This window comes from Cygnus atratus, chromosome 2, assembly GCF_013377495.2.
Source record: "Cygnus atratus isolate AKBS03 ecotype Queensland, Australia chromosome 2, CAtr_DNAZoo_HiC_assembly, whole genome shotgun sequence".
Lineage (NCBI taxonomy): Eukaryota > Metazoa > Chordata > Aves > Anseriformes > Anatidae > Cygnus > Cygnus atratus.
In genome coordinates, this window is record NC_066363.1 from 32,317,669 (window position 1) to 32,343,626 (window position 25,958).

The following is a 25,958-nucleotide window of genomic DNA, read 5'->3' on the forward strand; positions in this document are numbered from 1 at the left end:
AAGGAAATGTTTCTCATAAAAATTGTCATCAATAACATCATCTCATAAAACAGTCCTACTTCAGTGAAAGTGCTTTATTTTTTTTTTATTTTTTTTTTCCTGCAGAAGTTGTTTCATCAGATTATGGCTTTGCATCTTAATGAAAAGGGTTTCATTCCTTCCCTTACTCCTCTACCCACCCAAAAAGACAGAGGCATACTTTGTTCTCCACTCTTAAGCCTCAGAAAAGTGTTTGTTCCCTTTTTGCTGTTCAGAAGACTACATCTGCATTGTCTGAAGGTCCTTTCTTGCTAACAAGCAGTTTCTGTATCTTTCAAAGAGAAAAGAAACACTTGAAGGAATGAAATTAAGTACGACTAAAGCTAGAAATGTACTATCTGTCAATAAATGTTTATTTCCCTGTTCAGGTAACCTCCTTTGTTCTGGAAGGCTGCAAAGCAAAATGGCTGTAAACTACTGAAATCAGTGAGAATTATGAACACAGATAATGTGAATATTCTTAATGCTTTCAGAGTATAAACTAGCTTGAACTCTTGGTTTGATTTTTTCCAAAACAGGTCTTACAAATACAGCTATTGCAAATGATCACTTCAATTTTTACACTATTGTGCAGCTAAGCTTTTGACTGATCGTATTTCACTGTGGTGTGTTAAGCAACATGTTATGTTGCATTACATTTTCTTGACATGAAGGAAACTAATATGGAGACTGTGTGTCACATCACATTATGGTTTCATGTGACAGAATACAACCTTTCAAATCTCTCTGAATAAGCTCAAGGGCAGAACAGTTATCAAGCAGCTCTTACAAATTTGTTTGCTTTTTACCTCTACAACAATAATTAAGAAAGTGTTTCTAAAAAGCAAGTTTCCAATGATTACAAGTTTTTAAAAGTGAGAAATATACTGTCAACACATCCCTGACAGTGAGGTAGCATTTAAAGTACAACTAAAGGATGCATTTACAGAGTGTCTGTGCAATTGCAATTTCAAGTCAGTCAAAAAATGACTACTTAGAAGAAATGGCTTCATTCTCAAGGGGTGATACTGGAAACAATTATGTTTCTCAAACTGATGTTGCTTTTTACTGAATGGTGCCTTTTCACAAGTGAACACTTTTTTTTTTTTTTTTCTCAAGACAGCTTTTTGCCCAACACTTTTCTTGCTCATCAGAGTCTCAGCCCCCAGTTGCCAATCTCTTAAGCAGCTTCCTTGACTTCCATAGGGGCCTCCTGACTTCAGTGGTGGGTGCCTCACCACCCGATTTAACTAACAACTCCTACTGCCTTTGTAGCTTTATATTTCAGAGTACAAATCTTAGATAATTTTTATAACTTTATCTGTAAATTTTTGGGGTGAATCTTCTCTAAAAGACCTTTTTTCTCAAGCAATTTGCTGATGATTGCAAACTCTGTCCTGATGCAAAGCCATTTGTCTTTCATCTTAGTTGAAGTATTCCAATATATATTTTCTTTTATTATTTTATTCTGGAAAATCCTCTGGAAAAGGAAGGACGTTACTGGGAAATATCTGCTATTTAACAAATTCTGCTGAGGCATCATCTCTAAACATCACGGGAAATTCTCATGATTCATTTTCAGGGTTTGCTCTTTTTCCTACTGATTTTCATTTATGGAGGAGTGTTATGAACTCTTTACTTTCTGTGATGGTAGCTAAATGTTGGTCTCACTCTCTTAGTGGAATCTTTCCCAATGCTTTCATGAAATCTTGATGTTTTTCTTCTTCTGCAAGGTCTGTCTTCTTCTTCTTTTTCAACTCTTGTGCAATAAAAAGTGAATATTGTGGCAAGTTGCTTGATACACTGAAAAGGCTTTGTGCTTGTTTTTTTCGCTGCTTTAGTACTATCTGTTGATTGATTTTAGTGTCCTTCCTCACCATCTGCTTTTCTGTTTTCACTTTGTGTTTGTTGTTTTTAATAGTGTTTACCATGTACAATGTGCCTTGTTGCACGGAGATAAATGAGAATTCATCTGTTCTCTCTTATGCAATGGAATTTAAGAAAAAAGGTCTAGTCATTCAATATTCTAAAAATGCCTTCTTTTATCTCAGATTTCAGCTTATGTTTCCATTAATGTCTCCTGACACTTTAACAGCATTAATTTTTTAGTTAGCTGCTCAAGACTTTTTGATCTTCCCCACAGTAAAAAGTGAAAAATTGCTGTTCACATTGGTCCCTGGATCTGCTTAGCAAGGGATCTGGAAACTCCTCCCATACCTCTGCTCTGACGGTCTTCGTCAATGAACATTTCCTTGCATGTCTGGGGCCATTAGGACTCACAGTATGAGAATGCTCTGCATAGCTGCTGCACCTGCATTTCCCCTGGTAGCTCCACAGGAGGTTTTGTTTGGCTTCTCTCGCACACTGTGCAAGATGATCAAAGGCCTCTGGTCGGTTAAAAATGCATCTTGGATTTTACTCAAAGTGTAAAGCACTTTCTTTGTCTCAGATCTTGCAGTCTGATCTCTCATACTTCAAAGATGATGGCTTATAATTGTCTTTGTACATTTCATTGGCACCTGCTAAATATGAGTAACTGCAGTGGTTGCCCCTTCCATAACAATGGGTGGCTCCTCTAGGTAACCTGAGTGATTCACTATCTAACGCTTCCTCCATATGGCAAAGTCACAAAGCCAGTTCTGTGATACTGTGGGTGAAAAGCGTATGTTCTCTTCCACAGCTGCCTTAGGATCAGTTTACATACTTGAATAGGAACTGCATCAAATCCTGAGATCCCTACACGGTTTCAGTATTGTCCTTATCAAGACAAACAACTAGTTTAGTGGTACAAAAACAAAACAAAACAAAACACAAACACCACCACCAAAAAAAAAAAGCAAACAAACAAAACCCCATGAACTAATAAAAAGCAATTATAAATATTGAAATAAACCCTAAGCTAGAAAATAGATTCTAAAATCTATTAAGTATTTGTTCCCATTAGTATAATACATTTACTGAGTAATACAGAAACAACTAGTATTTTGTTTTATGTTTTAAAATATTAACTTGTTCATTGACGGAATGTAAATGGTCAGAACTATTCTTGCCAAAGTAGGAAGATGAAGACTGCAATTTTCAAAGCAGAAACTTTTTGGAGAGCTGAAGTTTAAAAATTAGTCATCAGTTGCACGTAGACCTTAATGAGGTTCCCTCTGTTGTCAGTGAAAAGAAGCAGGCACTTCTCAAGTATAATTCATCCCATCAGTTATCTAGGCTGGGCGGAGGTACCTATCTCACTCCACTGGCTGTAGAAGAAGCTGAGATGACTAACTTAGACAAGCTGCTTATCTTTGCAGCAACTAAACATAACGGGTTGACTACTAGCTGTAGTACAGAATGACTATCTGTGGAGTTTGGAGCATTACTTATACACTCCTTTGAAACTATTGTTTACCAATCTTAAGATTTGTCACTGTTGAAAAAGAGTAATTTCAATGCACCATGGCTGATTTGCTTTCTAAGTGTTATTGATATTATTTGTTTGAATACATGATATTTTCGCTGTGCGATACCAAAATTCAGAAATCAGAATTATAGTAGAGGGATTACTGTTCCGGTATTTAAATGAATTTTTGATAACTGATGCTTATTGTTTCTTTTTTTTTTTAATATATAGGAAACGTGTCTCAAAAACTCTTTTCCTTGTTGCCTTGTGGGGGACTTGGGGTAAGTAGATTTTTATTTATTTATTTATTTTGCAAGAAGGAAAGCACACAACACATATACTCATTCATGAGCTCCGTAGCACTGTTGTTGCATCAGTTCAAAGTCATGAGAAGTTGATGATGAATCTCGAGATGAAATCTAAGACATTATCATACCATACTCAAAGACAGAAAAAAGTACATTGCAATAAGCATATAGAGCAGTTAGACAGGAACATATTTTGTGAAAACGTGTACATTTCTTAGTTGTCCTTCTTTCTTTCTTTCTTTCTTTCTTTTTTGCATGTGATGTATTTTTGAGAAAAGTAACATGGGTGCAATTTCTTCTAGCAGAACGAGCTTTGAAGAAGCGAAAATAAATATAGCTTTGCATTATTCAGAGAGGAGAAAAAAATTATCGACACTAACATTTAGCATTATGAGAACAGCTCACTAGTTGCTAGAAAATTCCTTGGGTTCTGTTAAACTAATAAATTAATTGAGCATTTTTATGGCCCGTTTTGAAACAGATTCATTCTGAAATACGGTCTTCCAAGTGAGTATTAGAACTCAGTGGAAAAAATCTGTAGATAAAAATGCATTGCAATACTAGGTAATGAATTCATCTACACTATTGAAAAACATTTAGAATGGAGAATATCTACTGATTCTGGCATCATGCATAGTTTTTTTTTTTTTTTTTTTTCCCTACACAGCAGTATTCTACATATCTGGACCAGCTGCACCCATTATTTACTAATGTTAGCAATATCAAAATGCTAATATTACTAGATATGGATGGGCTGCCTAGATGATGCACATATGCTTAAGTTCCCTTGTTCCCTTATGAGTATACAGAAATAAAGCCACAATCTCTGGATTGCAATTAGAACTATAGGTCGACTTCCAATGCAGACTTCTAATGTTTTATTTACTTTTATACTCCACAAAGGATAAGTTCTATGCCACAGTAGTCTTCTTTACAGTTGTTTGGTTTTTTTTTTATTATTATTATTATTACTACTACTACTACTACTACTATTATTATTATTATTGTATCCCTGAAAAACAAAATATGTGTTGTAGGAACTTAACACAGAAAGCTAATAATTTCATTTTAACTTTCAGAATTTAGTAATTTTGGAGGATTTATGAACTATGAGTTAAAGACAAAGTATCGAGAAGTGGTAACCATTCAAGCTACCCTACTATGGATTTACACTTGCTGAGGATTCTGCCTAAAATTTGGAACTTGGTGATTAGCAACTTGCTGTATTTGAAACTTGGGGATCATTTCTGTATATGGACCGGCTAACGTTACACATAGACATGTAGACATACACTTGCAAATGCACCTCTATGCACACCTGTGTGCACATATTCACACATGCATATGCATACACACTTTTCTATAAAAAAAAGGTGAAATCAATTGTTATTAAGGTAGTTTTTCACAGTTATTGAAGTTTATCAAGAAGTTTACAGAGAGTTAACAAGAGATGAATGAAGTTGTGAAAGAATGTTGTTCAGACTTCTGAGCGAAGAGGAGGTGATGCAAAATTCCTTGACAATTCTTTCTGTGAGCTTTGGAAAGTAAATATGACCATGGTGGGCTTTGAAAATTAAACTATAAAAGATTTTTCTATGAAACACGTTACTCAGGCATTAATAAGTTAGTGTTAAAAATCATGAATAGAGATAGACTTTGAAATCCTTTTAAATACTTTCAGTAATAAAAGTATGCTGTCCATTCTAAAGCTAACATAAGTCAGCAATGCTCAGTATAACTTAGCTTTTTAAATGCTTAAATTTATCTGTACTTTCTTGGGTCTATTTGCTTTATTTCTGATTTAGAATCATGGAAATTGGATTAAAGAACATGTTGTAGAAATCGATACTTTATTTATTTTTTTCGAGTTGGTTTCCCTTTCTACATATTATTGTCAGGCTTGCTGTGGGGCTCTTCTAAGGGAATGGGTCGTGACCTTTTTCAAGGTAAATAATCAGATTAGGAACTCTCTTTCAGTGATATTTGGCTGTCTATTGGTTAGGATGAGCTCTGGGAAAAGGAGCTATTTCAAACTGTCTGGAAAGCAATTCCTACATTGACTTTCAAAAAAGATGGTAGAAAGAAAGAAGCATTGCTACTTAGTAGTTTTTAAATTAATTGAATAGCATTACTCAGTATGAAGCAGTAATCAATGTAAAGCAGTAAGATCAGGACATAGTTCATGAAAAGACTGTGAGAAGAAGAATTTAAATTTATTTTTTCTTATCTTTTATTTATTTTCTTGCTTGCTTAATTGGCTACTTGTTCACTAAAGAATCCAGGGAGAAAGGATATTAAAAAAAAAAAAAAGACATCAGTTCTTGCAGAAGACTTTAAAGACTTTATGGCTCTCTCTTTAATGATAGTTTTCCGAGCTCTTTGATTCTATTGTCTTCTAACCATATGCGGACCTCGCTGGCTGTTATTATGCAGCCCTTCTATTATTAAATACATTAGCAGTTAAACTACTCACACAGGCAATGGTCACACCTAGGCTTATTCTTCTTCACTGCCAGGCTGGATTTAATATCAGAGTTCCCATTTCTTAAGTGATGCTGTTACCAATATGGAGATCATAGTCTGGTTCTGGTTTGGGACCCTCATGCCACACACTGAAGCTGTACCACAGTTGGAAAGAGCACTGGGCCAGTAAGACAGAGCAAGGAGTAAGGGTGGTATATCTAAATGTACAATCTACCTATCACACATTTGTAAATAATGTGAAGTCCTAGCTCCAAGCCTCTGTTCCACAAAGCTTATATATTTCACATGAAAGAATCACTGGACAAAATGTAAACTACTCTTGGAGTAAGGACTGAAATGCAGACTTCATAGGCATTGCAGACATGATGAGCTGATGGGTTGTTAAGATTATCGGCATGAGTTTGGGATAGCTTGCATTGTTCCCAGAGGACTTAAAGATCCAACCGACCTCTGTAACCCTGAATTCTGCTTATATTATTGATTTTGTTGTTATCTCTGTTCCAACAGCACCAATAAACTGCAGTCAAGATGAGGGATCCTCTTCTTTCAATATCACTTACAGTGACTGTAGTAAAATAAAGCTCTTTCAAGTATTTTGCAAAGTAAACTAGAGGAAGTGTCCCTATCAAAGTTACAATATTCTCTGATCCTTTTTCATCACAGCTCTGAATCTTCTGCTTCAATGCAAAATACATGTAAAGCTACTGTTTACCGATTTTGTAAACATTTTAATTTGCTTTCAAGCAGTGATAGTGACTGCTTAAGTCAGGGTTGTTGTTGAATTTGGATAGGTATATGCCAGGCTTTCAGAAGAAAAATAAAGAATAAGAAACTACACAACTAATAAATATCTCCCTATCTAACAGCCCTCAGGTGACTCATACTGACAACCAAACTGACCAGGTTTCACAGAGGGAGGAAAAAAAAAGGCTATATCTAACCTAAATTTGTCCATAACAGGTTTTCTTGCATAAATTATATATATATATATATGTATTTTTTTTTTAATCAGTGGACTACCCAGATTCAGTAACATTGCATCTACTGAAGTATGGGACCTCCCTCTTTCAATAGTAGTTTTTATTCTTTTTTCAAGTTGAATACTGTACCTGGACCAACTAAGGTTAAAAAGTTCAAATACTGGAGGGATGTAATTCCTTGTGCTGGAGAGAGACTAGCAGCTCTATGTCCAGTGGTTTTAATACTAAGAGATGGTTTCTTGCAGCTGGTCAGAGGTTTGGAATGTGAAAAGTTTTCCAGGAGGTGAGTAGATTGCAGGTGAAATGGCCAAATGGGGAGAATAATCACAAATTATTTTTTGGTCCTGCAAATTATCAGACAATTCCACAATTTTTCTTCTGTGAATAGCCACTGGAGATATAACTGATCATTTAATCACTGCATCCATCTATTGCAATTCCTCCCCTTCTGTTCTGCTGTGAAAATGATAAAAAAAAAAGCAGAAATCTACTTTTAATGTGAGCAAGTTTCATCTCCTTGCCTCAGTCTGTCACTAAAAATAGTGATTATTTTTCTGCCTGTTTGACCTGCTGCTGTGTGAAGAAATCTTGAAGTCATTTCTCAGCCATATTTTTTTGCCTAGTTGATGGGCAAAAAAAAAACCAACCACAAAAGCAAAGAAGAGCAGGCTTTTATGATAATGTCATCATCGGCTCCCAGCTTCAAACACTTCTGTGGCTTTTGAATTGTCATTTATAACTTGGAACTGAACCGACCCATAATTCCCTTGATGCATTTAGAGAAATTGATAACAGACTGCTTCTTTTATGGCTCAGAGGAGGCAACTCCAATCACATCACTATTGGCAGTCAATATTATTTTCTGACATGGTTGTAAAAGTATAAAGGGGCTTATGGCATTTGTTTAGATGAGGAATGGGCTCTCAAGCTGTGCTGGGGTTTATGGGTCCAGATTACTGAGAAGCAAAGGGAATATGATGTTTGCAAACAGGATATGATTTTATTTAAGTTTGGGTTTCATACGTTGTTCCCTGGGGATTGCCCTGCCGACAGAAGAGAATTTCACTTTTATCATATAAAATTGGGCAGTTATCCAATCCCCCCTGCTCTTCCCCCCTCAAAGACACTACTCCAAACCTGTAATGTGTAAAGTCAGAACTTTAAACTGCAAGAGGAGGAGCTGTGGGAGAACACCACCCTTCAAGAAATTAGACTTTTGCAGAATAAATCTTTAGAAAGCTGAACAGACTGGTTCATGCATTAAATGCTGAGCCATCTGAGTAGTTAAGAATGGCTTCTACATACTGGGAAAGTCCATTGCATTTTCTCTAATTTTGCTGTTGTGGCAGAACAGGAATGAGTTTTTCTTCTGGGATAACCTGGTCTTGTTTCATTAACTGGAATATAACTTAGATCTTTTATACCAGAAAAGAATTTGGCCTGAAACAATCAAAAAAGAAATATGAAGCTATAAAATCTCTCTATGTTTTTCCAAATCCTACAAAATATTTGTAGCATCTCTCTAAATTTTCTGAATGTGGAGTTTCTCCCTAGCGTTCCATGCTGTGGTAGCTGGACAGTACTACTTTTTATCCTGACCACACAGGAAGAATGCAAGAAGAAAGGCAACATCTCACTAGTGCACAACTTTAGTAAGTCAATCAGGAAACAAATTGTTTTCTGCTGCTTCTCATTCTTCTCCTGATCTCCCCAGTCTGTGTGCAGGAAGAATTTTCAGCCTTTACTTTTTACAAATTAGTGCTCCTCTTATAAGAATTAATGGTATCAACCTGGTACCATGGTGTAAAAATTAAGAAGGTATTGGTGATAACACTGTGTCTTTGTTGCAGATTTTAGGATCCCAGATGTTTTGCAGGTCTCTCCTGATATCCACATCTAAATCTGGCTGTAATGAAATCAGACTCAGTATGGTTTGTGCACTCAAACTAAACATCACCTCCACATAGGTGTTACAATTAAATTGTGTCCTTCCACTCTGTCCCAGGCTGTACCAAAACAGGCATAATCCTGTCACAACATCAACCAAAAATAAGTCTGTTTCCTTGTTTGGTGAAAGTAACCTGTTATTCCTAGAAGCTCAGCTACCCAGTGTGAAATTTCCCACTCTGAAAATCATCAATATAGCATGTGTGGATATGTTCACCTATCAATTCAATCTGCTTGTCTGAGTGGCCTTATTAACCTCCTGAAATTTTTCAGTTGTAACATTTTGGAGAAGATTGCAGGAGATTTTTGTGAATAAAAGACTTATCTCCTAAGCCTCCCTGGCTACACCATCCCTAAAAAATTCCAAGGTTTAATCAACACAAATTCACTATAGCATTGTACTTTAATTAAGGTATTTTGCATGACTATTCAGGACTCAAGGTTACACAGCTCTGACTCTGTGATGTTTTCTGCAGAGGTAATCAAAATATGTGGTGAAAACAGTCATCCTGATGCCACCCCACGGTGTGATGCAAGGCCAGTAGGCATGGGACTGGAGGTTTGTCAGCCTGGAGCACGCAGGGGTCTGCGTGTTGGGACACTCAATGCAGTTCCAGACAAACCTATTTAGGCTATCTACAGGATGGGGGAATGAGGGTATAATGTACTCCCAGTTGCTCTGGCAAGCACTCTTTTAGGTGTCTTACCCCTGTCATTTGTGACAGTTCAGGTCAGCTTGGAACTGACTGGACTATGTTTTGGAGGAATGAACCATTTCTCACTTTACTGAGGCTGTCTTTCATAGGCATTCTTAGACGTACTACTGAAACACCCAAAGCAAGAGCCTGGCTATCCGTGCTTACCTATGTAGCCATTAAAGAGCCATGTGCACCATTAGAGCAGGACTCAGTCCATCTAAGATCTGAAGAACTGTCTGGAGGTACTTGATTCCCCCCATTGATAGGGACTTTAAGCAACTAAGTTCCTAATTTTAGACACATTAATTTTAGGAAAAAAAAAAAAAAAAAGTTAAGTTTGATAATGTGAATCTGGATGATCAGAAGAAGAAATAAGTAGATATTCCTCCATTAGCAAGGTGCAGAGACTTCATCTGCAGATCCGGAACATACAATGGTATCTCACCTCTGGTAGAGTGTGGATGCTCTATTTAGCATATCAATATGGTGCCCACAACAAAAGGAAACAATTTCTTCAGACTACAAGGCAGATACTTTGTCCTATTCTTGTCCACTCATGGCACAGAGGTGGTCCTGTGTCATATACCACAGGGCTTGATGCTTAATGAGAGGCAAAACTGTTCAACTAAGAGACATTGTTCCCTGACATCACTGCAGGCAGGTCTGTTTTAGAAATGTCTCAGTCTGCTTTAACTTGTAGCAGGTGAAGATAGAGAGCTCAAGAGTGGTAATCTGCTAACTTGAGTGCTAAAGGTAATCCTGTCAAGCACAGAATTTGGTCCCTTAGAAAATTTGTGGTTTTAATTTTTTTTTAATTTATTTTTTTCCAATTTTTAACAGAGGAGCATTTTTGCTTGGTAGTAGACCAGATTCAAATTGTAAACAAAGATACATAGCATAGAAGAAAGAAAATTATTTTGAAGCTAATGAGCTATCATAAAATCAATCCTTTAAAAACCTTACTTCATTTTGCATGATTTTTAAAAATTACTGTGTTACCTAAGGCCAGCAATATGCAAAGAAGCCCACTTATTTCCTAGGATATTAAACATATATGTATATTAAACATATATATTTATGTTAAATGTAAATAGTGGAATAGTGTTACATACAATAGTATTGTATACAAATTCACTCCATATATGCAATTAAATTTGATGAGAATTCAGTAAAGAAAGTAGAATTCACATTTGCTCTTTAAAAGCACATCACATCTTTATTGACAGAATTTAGCCTCCAAGATGGACAGAAAAAAACCTCTGAAGAGGAAATGTTGATATGCTCCTTGTCTGAATAAACGCCAGGTTCTAGCAGAGCTCCATAGTGTCCTATGACAGAAAGATCATCTACAGCCAAGAAGAAAGCTGAAGTGCTATGTATTGCTAATTTTTTTTTCAGCAACAAGTTGCCAATTTTTTAAAAAATAAGTCATATAAAAGTTTTTTTTTCCTGTAATTGTGTGCATTACAACCAGCTACACTTTGTTTTATCTGTTTGCTCGTGAACCCTTGGAAACTGCATGATCAAACATAAGAAGGCAGTTGCACAAGCATTTTCGCACACTAATCCATTAAAACCTAAAACAAATGTCAAGTTAAATTAATAGAGTACTCAGGGCTAGGTCTGTAAGTGCAGTAACATTTTTACAAGCATCTGGTGATATATGCCACATATCTGAGACTTGAATCTGGGCCTAAGTGTTTTATTTATGAGTTTTGTCTAAAAACAAGTTCTAATCCACATCTAATCCATGCTATCCTCCCTCCATTCCCCCTACCAATGATCCACACATTGCTGTTTCATTAAGGTTTTGAGATCCTTTTGGATGTTTAATGCATGCTTTCTAAGACCCAGAGATTCTAAATGCTTGTCATAAAAGGAAGTTTAGGAGAGTCAATGAATAAAACTACTTCAGAAGATATTGTTGTTTTCAGCTTTTGGCTTGACTTAGCCTGATTCTATTCTCATTCTCATTTTGAATACAAATAGATTTATTTTTAAATACAGACATCACATATTTACTTGATTTTTTACAAACCTCCATGCGAACTCCCTTTGTAGGGAAATAGGGGTGCTGCATTTATTTATCTGAGGTGGACCACCACCATCAATAACTATGGTAGACATTCAATTTTTATTTTCTGCTTAGAAATGTTTTGTTAGTATTTTCTTAAAATTGATTTTGCTTTATAATAGCTGTACAAGTTAGATCATTATTGGCAGGTAACACTTGAAAATGTTATATATCCTACATGTAGTAGGTACAGGTACTGTCAACATTCCTTGTTGCACTGAAAGAGGCTTTTGAGGTCAGAATTAATAGCTGCTAAAATTCTTTTTAAAAGTCCATTTCCATGATTATTATAGCTGGTAAATGCTTGCACTGGAATTACTCAAACACAGCAGAGAAACCAATGCAAACCAAGTGAATTCCACCTTTTTTGTTCAAGCAATGATTTGTGAAGATCCTTTGAACTATTCATCCCAGTGGAGTCTAAAGATCACATCCCTTTCGCAATTTGTTTGTAAATCACACTGGAAGTATGAAAAAATGATATTCTAGGTACTCTCTATGGCAGGCATTTTAGATTAAAGCAGTTGGAAAGGCCTTTGACAAAACAAGTCTCTGATACAGCTGTAAAGTAACAGTAAAAATAAAGGAAGCTCTTAGTACGTATTTTTCCTAAAGTAACCCACTTTCACAAACTTCCTGTGTGGAGGATTTATGGAAGAGATGTCAGCCTTTTCTCCTTTGTTCCTTACTGAGTGATGTGGCTGACAGGCCATTAGAGGTTGTTCCTTAGAGATGATGTGCACACCTTCACTTCTTTAGTCATGGTGAGATGAAACAGCAGCTGAGAAGCACGCCGAGGACCTTTTGCTTCTTAGTGGAAATCACAGAGGTGATGAATGACCACGAGTACATCTGTAGGAGTGGGAAGTGAGAGCTATGAGTGTGGCACCTGGGAAACTGCACTGCTCATGGTCACGAGCAATGTATTCCAGACTTATGTACTGGCATTCGCTGGCACCAACTCTCTCCAAGAACGGCAGACTTGTTGCTGGAAGTAAGAGCAAAATGCCACACACAAGGTTTAGAGGTTGCAACACTTCAGGAAAACATTTCATTTCTATTTTCATGCGAGGGAAATAAAAAAACTCAATGATGGAAACATGTTTGCTCTGGCATGAGTGGAAGAGTGTGAGACTGAACGCTTTTAAAACTAAAACAAAGGAATTTTGTGCTCTGCAATACACAAGTTTTATTCAATTGTGGTATCACTAAAGAGCTCTGTATTCTCCCATATTATTCCTCACAGAGGGCTTAATCAGTTTGTTTACTGCAAATAGCTACAGTGTTGTTAGCTAACTAGATTTCATTTACTTCACAGTTTTATAAGCATTTATATCTAAGGACGGCATTTTTTTATGTATTAGTTTTTCCAGATTCATGTTGAAATATTGCAACAGAAATGCATACTGAATTAACTTCCATCTAAGAATAGTTGAGCCCTACCTCTGCTCTTTAAAGAGAGGTGAAACAATAATTTTAAACTGCTATGAAGAACTGCTTCTTTTTAGCTTGTTGTGCAGGTTAGTGTACACATAGCACTGCTATCACTGGCTAAAATTTCCATGAGCAGGTAAATGACAGATTGTGTTTTTGAACTATTCTCAGAGAATAAGGAGAATATCTCTGACAGGGACAAGTGGTAACTCTTGGAGGACTGTTTTTGATTTTTATGATGGCAACAACTGTGCAGAGAATTCAGAACAGGATGTGAGATTTAGTATATTTTCAATTCCTTTTAGGAATGAAATCAGAATTCCATTGTGGAAGCTCCATTTATGTCGAGTAACAAAGTGTGTGTGTGTGTATGTGTGTGTGTGATAGAGAGAGAAGTCAAACTCTAGGATGCATTGTCAGAATGTATCGCAGAGCAGTAGCTTTGGCTCTCTTTTATATTGCCACCTAATTATCAGTGAATGTGTATTTAAGACAACTTCAGAGCTCACAGTTAATTATTCAAGGAAGAGAAATAACTCATACAAATGAATAAACCACACAGAGTGTGAAAAATGGCAGGGTTTGTCAGACTGCCAGCAACATAGCTGGTCAGCAGAACTGTGATCCAGTGACAATTAGGCAAATCCTGTGACATTTCTGGAGGAAGGACGACTGAGGATGAGGAGTGCAGGGGAAAGGACAAGTAAAACAAAAGACAGTTATAAATATAAGAATGCTGATAAATTATTATTATGCCACTTTTTGCCTCTCTGAGGTTCTAGATAGATATTAGTAGCAGGACACGTAGCTTTTCCAGTTTTAGCAAATATGGGGATTTCAGAAAGGCCCTTATGTAAACAATCTCCCTCTCAGAAGTATTTCCATGTCTTTCCTCTCCATCTTCACACACACACATACCACTACCTGATGAAGGCATAAGGAGTTGGTAACTTTCAAACTTTATAGTCAGTCTATCTTAACATGAAATATTCTAGCCCTGAAAGTGGTACAATACAAGGTTTCTATCTGCTACAACATCTCTGCTGTTTCTTAGCTTGTTTTCAGCATGCTTAAAGTCTTCATTGTGAAACTCAAGTTACCACATTGGTACTTCTTGCAGGAAACATTCATATTATTCTTTTCTTTCTTTCTATCTTTCTTTCTTTCTTTTTCTCTCTCTCTCTCTCTTTCTCTCTTTCTCTCTCTCTTTCTCTCTTTCTCTCTTTCTTTCTCTCTCTGTCTCTCTCTCTTTCTTATAGTGTAAAGCAGGGAATTTCTGCACACAGCACTTGAAACATTAGTAGCATTCAGTCAGGAAAAGTTACCTACATTTCTTTTCACTTAAGTCATTCCTTTCCTCTTTAATGCCTCCACATCCACTTCAGGGACAGGTAGCTTAATTTCTATCATCTGTAGCTTTACAGAGTATTAGCTTTGCTACACATGCCAATGATTGAGCTATACTAGATGTGCTTGAAAAAGTCTACAGCCTACACTGCTCATTCAGGAAACTCAGAGTGAAGTAAATCCATATGTGTGTTTAAAAGTTTAGTATTCAGATAGGGCTTGTGTTTTCTGGCTCTTGCTGTTATCATGCACAATACTTCTTCTTTGAAGAGCTGCAGTCGTGATAGGCTTTTTTGATAACGAAATGTGTGGTATGCTCATAGTTTACCTCTGACGTTTTGAGGCTTTGAAAAACCATTCTTTTTCATTTTGGTTAGATATTCCAAATACTTTCCTACCCTGACAATTTTTAAAAGGATTCTTGAATTAAAATAATGCATGTAACTAAGCAGAATTTCTCTGTTAGGAACAAACTAGAAATCTGTATTTTCTGTAATTTTTTAACATCTTCTAAAAAAAAAAAAAAGGAGTTTTTATTAAATTCTTAGGCTACTCCAAAGCACTTACAGAACAAAAGTAAAAAAAATGAAAAGTAAAAAAAGTTTATTAAATTCCATCTGACTTTATCATAGACTGTGATTTAGAAGGTATTACATTTGTCACAAGGTTATGCATACTTAGCACCTAGATGACTGTCAGATAAATTCGATCTATACCTGAAGGAGAACCAGAAATCATAATCCTATACTCTTTACTCATATAAGATCCAATCATTTCATCTCACAGGAATAAAAAGCATATCTGGTAGGATTTTACATAGCTGTATTTCATATACAGCATGACAACTAGGCCAGATAGTAGCTGTAATTTTAACGTGTTTGCCACTTACATCACTGTATTACAACAGCAAGTTGCAAAGTAAACATTGAATAACACTAAAACAAAATCTCTGTTTAAGCACCTGAAATATTTAAGGCAATACATCACATTAATAGAGAGGTAAAATGGAGTGGCATGGTATTTTCTAGTTGTGACAGCTAACATTTTGGCTGTAGGATGAAAGTTTTTCTAGGTTGTTCTTCATGAGATATTCCTCAAAAATTCAGTCTGAATTTTGCACGACTATGAAACAGATTTTAACATCCAAGTTTATAATACTTTACCTTTTCAGGGTAATTATATTCATATCAGTATGTTAGTTTTCTTGTAACAACTATGTACTAAGATATGCAGCTTCAATTGGCTAACTCTGGCTTTGAGAATTTGCAGTTTGTTGTACATACTATGCCCAAGAGATCAGCTACAATATTCCCCAAGAGATCAGCTAAAATATCCTGAATTTCCTGTGTACTTTTAGGTGGTCATTTCTGAAAATTCTTTGAGAAATGCTATTTTGTTTCCTGATAGCCCATTTACATCCAGTCCAGGTACAATTCTGTAATGAAGGAAGTTTTGCAGTGGAAGATATTTGGTCTTATTGTCTTAGTTCAGTCTCCTCACACTCAGCTGAAAGCGGAAAATGATAAATGCCGTATCCTGGCCAATACTCGGTGTTCAGCAGTTGAAGAAACTGCCGTCTCATGTGTCAGAGCAGACAACTGTCTTGAAGGGTGGGTACTCTCAAGCTGTGGTTACAATTTTAACTTAATCGGCCTTCCTGGAAATGAATCATAGTCCCTTTGAGGATGCAGACTCCTGCTTGTGCCCTGGTGTACTGAGCAGCTGCCACTGAATCATTTTCATCAGCCACTCCTTCATGTTATCCTTAATTTGCTAGCCATAAAAATGGCAAGAAAGTACTCCCTCCCAGCCCTCTTGTTGATATTTCTTTATTTAAAGTACTGCAGTGTATTTTTCAAACTTTATTATGGTTTGATTAAATTGATTTAACCAATGACCTCTACTTATTTATTTCCTTATTTGTTTTAAAAATAAAATTGATTCACAGTTGCTTTAAAGCAGCAGAGAGAGAACCTGAAGTTCTGCCTAATGTTAAATATGTCATGATATTTTTACTACTTGGTTTCTTTCTGGTTTCTTGCTGTAATTTCTTGAGTTACCTACTGATTTGTGTCTCAGGCTACCAATCTGCAAAACAAATATAATAAATCATCCTGTATTAAGCTGATGATGCTTAATTGTGTTTAGACAACTTTTTGAGATTCTCAGATGAAAACACAATGTGTTGTTATTATTGTTATTCTGAAGTTTGCAAGCACAGTCCATGCTTTTTATTCAGGTCTATTGTGAATAGGAATTATTTTCATTAGTTCTACTGCATGAACACAAAACTGATCAAAATGATAGAAAACTCAGGCCCAGCAAACTGAAAAATATGATCATTTTAGTAGCTTGAAATATAATATTATTGTAACAGTAATGGTGAAGACATTTGACAGGTGTAGAGAGAAGATCAAGCTTCTTTCTGTTTCAAATGACTAATCAGAGAATTCCTCAGAACCTCCACAGTTGAGCAGCATTTGCATCCATTTTCAATTATTTGATTTCTTTCTTTTTTTTTCTTTTATTTTCTTTTTTTTTTTCTTCTTTTTTTTTTTTCTTTTTAAAGAAATTAGGAACAGAAGCTTCTGGTTCAAACTTAAAACATGTCTCAGTGTACTTGGAATTTATCCAAATAGCATCTGCCACAGTATTTTGTCTATCCCTAAACGTTTCTCTTTTCATGATAAATTTGTGCAGTATGATACTACTAAATGCACTTCCCATGGAGCATCAAGGAAGTCTGGCTGTCTCTTTAGATGATTTTTTCAGACTGTTTCACACCATTGTGTCTGCTTGGCATAATAGCATATAAGGGATATGCAACATTTCATCTACACTATGTTGTTTGTTTCTGCAAATGAATAGTTACTAAAAATATATTTAAAAAGTAAAATGTTGGGTTACTGATTGACGCTGTAGAACAGTGCTGCTTGGCTGTCTTTATAATCTTTTATTTATATTTTGCAATTAAAATATCTTTATTTTATCTTTACTTTTAAATATTCATGTAATGTTTAATGTGTGACACTCACTTGTATAGCATGCAAAAATGAGAATTTTCTCTGCTTTAAGCAACCACTTTCCTCTGTTATAAAGAGTGATCTAAAGCCTTTCAGTCAAAACTTAGCAGTCCATCAAAACTGGAAATACAACAAAGGCAGTACTTCAATTTATTTCATTTTATATTTTTGTCTATGGCAATGGTAACCAGTGAAATTAAGCTAAACAGTGAATCACTGTGATTTCAATCATTTAAAAATGATACCTGCCTGGGTAAGAAAGAGAAGCTTTTACTGCTAATTTTAAAACACATCATGATCTGGGCTGCTGGTCAGTTTCTGTCGGCATGCTTTTTTGGGACAGCAGTAGCTGCTCCTGTGGGATCTCATGTCTCTCACTGGCAAGCCCCCATCCCCACCAATGTGAGGACCCGGTGCAGGGCGTCCACTGGCCGGTGAGCAGGCCCAGCCTGGCCGGTGTAATGCTGTTTGTAATGAGTAATCTAAACAGGGAATGGCAGCGAGGCATGACAGGAATGTGTTTCCATTGGAGAAGCCCGTACAGGGAAAAAGCATAAGCAAAGCCATGTCCACAAGGCCTTTCAGCTGGCCCGAACGGAAGACTGATGTTATTGTACATGGGCTGTCACGCTGCCAGCCCTCCCTCACGGGTTTGTTTTCTCTCATGCTCTCCCTCTCCCTCTCCCTCTCCCTCTCTCCCCTGCCCTTCTCTTGGGGCCGGCTGTTTGCTCAGGTGGACAGTGACACCGTTTGGAATGAGTTGCACTCGGCCGGGGCAGCACGCATGGCGGTGGGCTGTGTCATCGAGCTGGCGGCCCGCGTGGCCTCCCGGGAGCTGAAGGTGAGGTCCGGGCCACGCGGTGGGTGGGAGGCAGGGAGGTCCGGGGGGGCTGAAGGCAGGCCTTGTTCGCCCGCTCCACGCTGCTGGGCGGTGGGAGGGGAAGAAAGAGGATGGCCACCAAGGTGTGGCAGCCCCAGTGGCTCCTTTAGGGTTGCCGGTGAGCCTCGCAGGAGACAGGTTTGCCATCGATACTCTGAAGTAGTGTTGTTTTCTTCAGAGTGCTACAGCCTGAGGTGAAGTTACTTGTTGTGTGCATGTAGCTGGCAAGTTGCTGTGGAACTGCCTTTTGAAGTTTTTTTTTTTTTCTTTTTAATATGATTTAGTCACGTGCATGACCTCATGATACCACCCAGAGGGAGGGGAGGCAATCGGTGGGCAAACAGTTTGTCAGGGAAGAGGGACGCTGTTGATCAGGGGAGTAATGATCCAGAATACGCCTTCCTGTCGGCAGCTCCACGCTGACTGTCCCTCATTGTTCTTCCTGGACGGCTTCTCTTCCCTATCTCCTTTCTGCACGATCCGCAAAGAACGATGTACAAAACCCAAATTATCCCCAGTCTAAACAATTTATAAAAGTTCCAGACCTGACGGACTTTGACATTTTATTTGGTATTTTAACAGCCCTATTTAAAGGTACACCATATGCAGCCTGAATGCAGTCTTGCCCCAATAAACATTGTTGGAGCTAACACGTCTCCTTAATGAAACTGTTTATACTCTTTCCAGTCCAAACACTAACGGATTCAGTCCTGTTTGCAAAATCAAGATAGGAATAAATATTTTAGAATTAGCATTATACAATGATTTTTTTTCAAAATTCCAAAATGTAATGGAACTTGGGAATTTTCTTCCTCTATATCTGTCTTGTTTCAGTCAAAATATATTAGCTACATATTAGGTGAGGGGTACATATGTTTATGTGTACATATATATAGAGAGAGAGGTATAGGATATATAGGTATGTAAAGGAGCATTCAGTTAAAATACAGTATTATATCTCTGACCCAGTCAAATGCGATTACTAAACTTTCATGTTGAGATACTGAAATCATTAGCCAGGTGCTACACCAAGCTGCTACAATTTTTGAAATCTCAAATCAGGGACAGGGCATGTCCATATGGGATCTTGCGCAACTTTTCCAATGGGCACTTCAGCTTTCAGGGCTCAGTAGGATTCAATACACAACTCACTGAACATTATTCCCACCTAACGAGACTAATGAAAGGGAAGTAGGTTTTTTTACTCATTTTTTTTGCCTTTGGTGACTGTAGGACATATGTCAGTCTTTAAGACGACATGCAAGCAAATTTTGATAAGAATAATGAGATATGCCCTGTGCGCAGTTGGCCTGAGCAGCATCTACTGCAGAATCTGTACTGCTTATCTTTGTGCTTTTGTGGTGTCTTTCCGTGGTGTGATTGCGCTTGATTATTTATCTGTGTGATGGACAGATGGAAAGAATCAAACATCATCCGCTGTGAGACCTTGGTTGCTGCTGGAGTTGCAACGAACTGTAAATAAATACTTTAAATTTAATACTAATTTGTAGCTTACTGTAAAATTATTGTTGATCCTAAATAGAATCTTCGTCTGCAGTGGAGAGGACTGGAACAATCTCATTCCTCCTCCAGCTGAGACATAGGTAATTGTTCAAAACGTGCCAAGTCACTGGTTTACCCCAAATCATGGGGAAAGTAGGAATGGAAAACATTTGCTGTGAAAGCGAATCAGGAATACTCATGCCATTCCCAATACGTGTTTAACCTGCTCCTGTACTTCCAGCATGAAGTCCAGTGGCTTACGTGCCACTATGCTGACTGTATGAACTAACAATCTGCATGTGGTATTTATAATTTAAAATGAAAGAAACCCATGGAAAAGTTATTAAGGCCTGGCTGACAGAAGAAAAACATGCTAGCAGAAGTTATGGAAATAAACTGATCCTGATATTTTTGGCAGAATCCTCGTATGTTTACTTTGTCACTGCATACAAACCTGGGTTTTGCTCAGTGCTCTCATGTAGTAAATTGTACCAGGGGATTTTTTGCAGTGTATTCTGAGGCATTCTACATGGTGTTCACATGAGAATTTAGGTAGCTGTGAGATTTTAGCCCTATAGATCTGTATGTGTCAGTGTACATTTATGATGACTTTACATACTGCTTTTCCATCTTGCTGCCATTCTTCCTCTAGAAACATACATGTTGCACTGATCAGCTGTTTCTAGTACAGGGAAAATGCCAATTCTGTAGCATACTTGTGAAGATCTGAGAGGAAGTGAAGCTGACCACTTCCATGTGCATTCATTGAGCAAATATGCATGTGAAGTAACCATCTGGGGCCTGTACTGTGAGCCCTGAGTGGGAGGATTAAGCTGTGATGGGAATCTGGAAAGGTCTGCCACAGTTTCAGAATCTTTGGATGACAAAAAAGGCCTTCCAGAATTGTGCATAAGCTATAACAGCTCTGCAGCATGTAAACAGCAAGATGAGAGCAAGTAGGGAAACATGCTGTAATTTTTCCCTGGCAGTTTATAGATATGGATTGTTATCAGATGGTGTGCTGTCAGTTTGATGTCATCTTAAGAAAAATATTAAATTATGAGACAGGTCACACAGGTTTGTTCTGAAATCCCACAGTTGCCTGAGAAGAGCTGCATATCCTGCAGTTCACAGTGGCAGACTTAAAGTACAAAGCAGGGAATTCCCACAGGGCAGTGCTTCAGACTGCAGCAGAGGAGGCAGTGGATTATCTACCCAGTGCAATGGAGAAAGAGGCCCAGCATAGGTGCCTTCCTCTGAAACAGTTCTGGAGACATTAGGGTAACCTTAGAGTAAAACTTTCTAGCATAGACAATGTCCGAGACAAGAAGCCTCAGGAATGAGACATTGAAGCAATTTATTTAAGTGCTGTTTAGGCGTGAGAATTATCAAATTTGTCAGTGTAGTTGGGTGTAAGCTGCTCAAACATTTCTTACAGCTTGATGAATCAATGCATATATTTTTGTAAAGTCTAACAAGGTTTTCCTAAAATAAAAATGAATATAATATTTTATTTTATGGGTATGTATGCGTTCAATTTAGAAAAACAAACAAACAAACCACCACAGGATTTACAGTACTGGAGACAAATGTCCTCACTGCCTGGAGTACAGAAAGTAACATAGACTGTCCCATATTGACTGGCATCTGACATTTAAGTCCATTTTAGGAAGGAAACAACTTTTCAATTTCCACGCTTACTCCAGTCTCTGCTGACATTGCTTGCATTAAGTGATAGTAGTAGCTCTTTGCTATAAGTATGTGCTACTAAGAAGAGAGGTAAGGCTACAAAATCAATTGTGAGTCTACAGAACAATTGAGGGATTCACTGCACAGTCGGACATGAGTCAAAGTAGTACACAAGGCAAAAGGTTCTCTACTTAATTCTGAATTTCCTGAGTCTGCCAGTCCCATTTCACATAGGTTTCTTCTCAGAACAGCAACATTTTGTTCATCTGATTTGGACAGTGTTCAAAAACTTACCCAGAGTTAGAGTTCTCTTCACCGTAGTTCAAACCCCTTGTGAGACATTAGGTTTCTTTGATCTCCCTGACTAATGGCAAAAGCATCAATATGACAGTGCTAAGGACGTAAAACAATAGGGTTTACTGAAATTCTGCTGCTGCTGTAAAAGTAAATTGGTTAGGGGAGGAGGCTGGTTGGTTTTGTTTATTTTTATTTATTTATTTATTTTAAATTAAGACAATACCCTTCTCTGGGGAGACTTAATTCTGGATGTTTTTAATTTGATTATATCAGGTAGGTAAAATCACCCATTAAAATGAAGGATTTTTTGGGTTTGTTTAATAATGTAATGAGCACTCACCGAGATCAATTTGATACTCCTTTGAGATAATTTTAATAGAGAATAAAGAATCACACCAGAGAAATATGTAGTATGATAAAAGTGATGTTTTACTGAGCCACATGCTATGCTTTTTCTTTTTTCATGAGTTTATTTGCATGTGTGATGAATGCCATATTGACAATATTACCATATGATGAGATGAGCTTTGCATGAATGTTGCCCTTTTTCAAGCTTTTTATAAGTGAGGAAACCTGGTGATGGCTGGTGAAGTATTTATGTTTTATGTAATCACTGTCAAAGCTCTCCCATCTAGCTGTTTTTGCTTTATCTACCTTTGCTTCTTTCCCATTTCCCCAACAGATTTGTGTAGATGATTTTTGCTATTATGCTGGCTACCACCTTTAGTGGAGTGGAGTATGTGGAACTATGTGACCGTAGTTCCAATGTAGACATTAGGTATACCTAATAAATAATTTCAACACATAAGAGAAGTCTTATGATATATTTCTTGGGATTTGGGAAGTAATGCAGGTAGTGCCCTGCATATGATTTCTTGCACATGGTATGGCTTCTGAACTTTAAAAATATTTGTCTCTAGTCTCTAACTAAGGACAATTACTTCATAAAGAGGGTTCTAAAAATCTCCATCTGCAGAGAGAGCATTTATTCCCTTAAATAAAAGGATCTCCTTTCTCTCTTGCATGGTCACAAGAAAACAGAGATGTGCTAGAAAAGTAGAAGGAAATGGTGCATATGGAGGCTCAGGCTGTACAAACCTTCTGTAGGACCTGAAGGCAGTGCTGTACTTCACAGTGTCCCAGTCACTGCTCTACAATAACGAAGCAGATTTGAGGACCATGTAGTCTAATGGTTTGGTGGCACTGGGAGATGCCATCCTTCCCTGCCCTCCCTTTTTTTTTTCAGGCCCCCTGGCCCTACTGCTTCCCGTACATCAGCTCTGATGCTCACCTCACCTCACCTCACCTCACCTCACCTCACCTCACCTCACCTCACCTCACCTCACCTCACCTCCCTCCCAGTGTGCTACTTCACTCATAAGCGTCTGTGCACAAAGAAACTCTCCCCTATCCTGTGCAGCAGGTGCTTCTAATACTAGTTCTAAGAAATTGGAAGTGAAATAGCTGATTATATTAGTATGATAATTTTGTAATAATTGTACTTTGCTGTCTAATGTCGTTCAAATTATTATTTGTTCTTATAATGGTTGTTTTATTGTGGGCTGTTCTGTGAATATTAAACGCGTCTTCTTTTTTGGTAACAAAATTTACATTTCTCTGGCTGTCCCTTTATATCTTACAGTTGACCAGCAGAAAAGAAAAGATATCGGTGAAAAATGTAATGTAAAAAGTGTACATCTAATAAGAACCACCCCATGCACTGGGAAATGAATTTCCATCAGAATGGGCAACTCAGTCCCAGAGCAGACTGTGGTACTAGTGAAAATCCAAAAGGAACATTTCTGAAATTTTTTTCTCCAGTTTCAGATGTTCCTGTTCAGTACTGTTACAAGCTGGAATTAATTATTTTAAATACGGTACCCATAATAAGGATTATTCTGTAGTTTACTTTGAATATCCTTTAAATATGTCAACATTGGTGATGGCAACACTCTTTTCTGTGATAGAAACACATTAAGTGCCATATAATTTTAATTTGACAAATTTGAAACAGAAAAGACCTACATAGTAAACTGTCAAGAGCTGGTAGATTTCATATGGTTATTTCTTATTTTTAAAAAAGTTTGAATGAATTAAGAAGCAATTTTGCAAAAAAGCACTCAAGAAAAAAGACATAAATTAAGAGAGATCTTGCATCTACTTCAGCTGAATCAAGAGAAGCACAAGTTTTTTCTCCTCCTTATCATGTGTGTGTATGTGGGCAAGTACAAGCACACACATGTGTAGAGTTGCCCTGTTGGTAGTCAGGGGTCATTTAACAGAATAAAAGCAGTTGAAATGAGTTTCCTCCGAACCAGAATCTGATACATTCCTGGAATGGTTCTTTCTGATATGTCAGGTTGAATCAATACCAAAATAAATCTCCTGCATTTGGTCATTGTTACTCTGCTGTCTTTGTGATTCCTGAATAACTTGAACCTGAAATTCTCATTCCAAATGTGATTGGTTATTACTGATTTCAAGGTCTTTGTCGCACAAGGCTATGGAAGAATCATAAGGTAAATTGTACTAGTGTAGTGAATAAACAGGATTAGCTTAATTAATACCCCCCAACTTTAAATTTTCTAGTCTTAAAAGTATTCCATGTAAAATTCACTCGTTCCTTTTTTCCAGCTCTACCACTTTTATTAGATCAAAAATTACAACGAACTGTCTTTCTAAAGACATAACAAATGAAAAGGGCTGAGAAGTGTCCTCCTGGCCCTACAGTGTCCTTTCTCCAGTAATACTTCAGGCCAGCAAATTTCCATTCATGCTGGAACAATAGCAAACACCACATAACTCTTCTGTTTATGTAGGAAAATCTCCTTTCCTGGGAGTTGCCCTGTGCTCAGGTGGCTCCTAGACAGCTCTCATGCACATTCTGCCGTACCTTCATTTCACAGAATCACAGACTCACAGAACTGTAGGGGTTGGAAGGGACCTCAAGAGATCGTCGGGTCAAATTTCTACCTCCTTGTCTCACCTTCTGCCCTATAACACTCTCCCTCTGCCTTACAAAAAAATCTAAGCAATGTGTAGCAGCTACAAAAGGGAAGCTTTTTTTTTTTTTTTTCTGCTACTCATTTTTAACAATGTGTAGCGTGGAAGAACAGTCATAAATGAATGTTTATTTTACTAGTGTTAGAGATATGATTGATAACAACCATCAAAGTTACCAATACAGTTTTTTAGATAGTACTTTATATTCTTTGCTTTTACAAAGTTACCAAATTACAAAATTTTATATGGAACCATCTCTTAGATACTTTATCCCAGCAATTATGGTTATATTTATATCTGAATGACTATTATTATTTCATATAGTAGTACAACTTTAATTATATGTGTGGTATACAACCTATCTCCATGACCACTCTGTTGTTAAAACTGTTTGCCTGCGTTTTTTTCCCAATATAGTTCACACTAGTTGTGGCTAAAGAGGCTGTCACAGTTGTATATATGTTAGACTACAAGCACCAACTTTTCATATATATATTCTCCAGTGCAATCCTTTTAGACCTGCAGGAAAGCAGACAGGGAACTTTTTGTTTCCATCACGGAGTTAAACATTTAACGTCCATTTTTGTGTTCTTGGCCTCTACTAGCTTCCTCTGCAAGACAAAATGGTATTCCCTCATGTCCATTACTGTTTTCTTGGCAAATCTACATGCTGCTAACACTGCTCTGCTAAATCATGGGTTCTTGTTCACTGCATTCGTAGACCCCCAGGGCCAGATACTGGCTCCTGCTCTGGCAGTATGAATAGCTTGTAAAATTGTCCCAAACCGGTACCTGAGGATTGCCTTGCTCTTACACCATTCTTATTCTTACCCTCCCTGCTGGATGGCATAGGTTGGGATCATGTTACAGCAGAAGTGACCTGGT

At 37.3% G+C, this 25,958-nt stretch overlaps 1 protein-coding gene across 1 annotated transcript in view; it reads left to right on the plus strand.

The window, feature by feature from the left end:
• Positions 1 to 25,958, plus strand: part of HDAC9 (histone deacetylase 9) — a 477,431-nt gene that overhangs the window by 343,984 nt on the left and 107,489 nt on the right. Inside the window, exons 17-18 of the mRNA XM_035562425.2 lie at positions 3,638 to 3,687; positions 18,435 to 18,542. Coding sequence (XP_035418318.2) covers positions 3,638 to 3,687; positions 18,435 to 18,542 — 158 coding nt within the window. The remainder of the gene's footprint in view (positions 1 to 3,637; positions 3,688 to 18,434; positions 18,543 to 25,958) is intronic.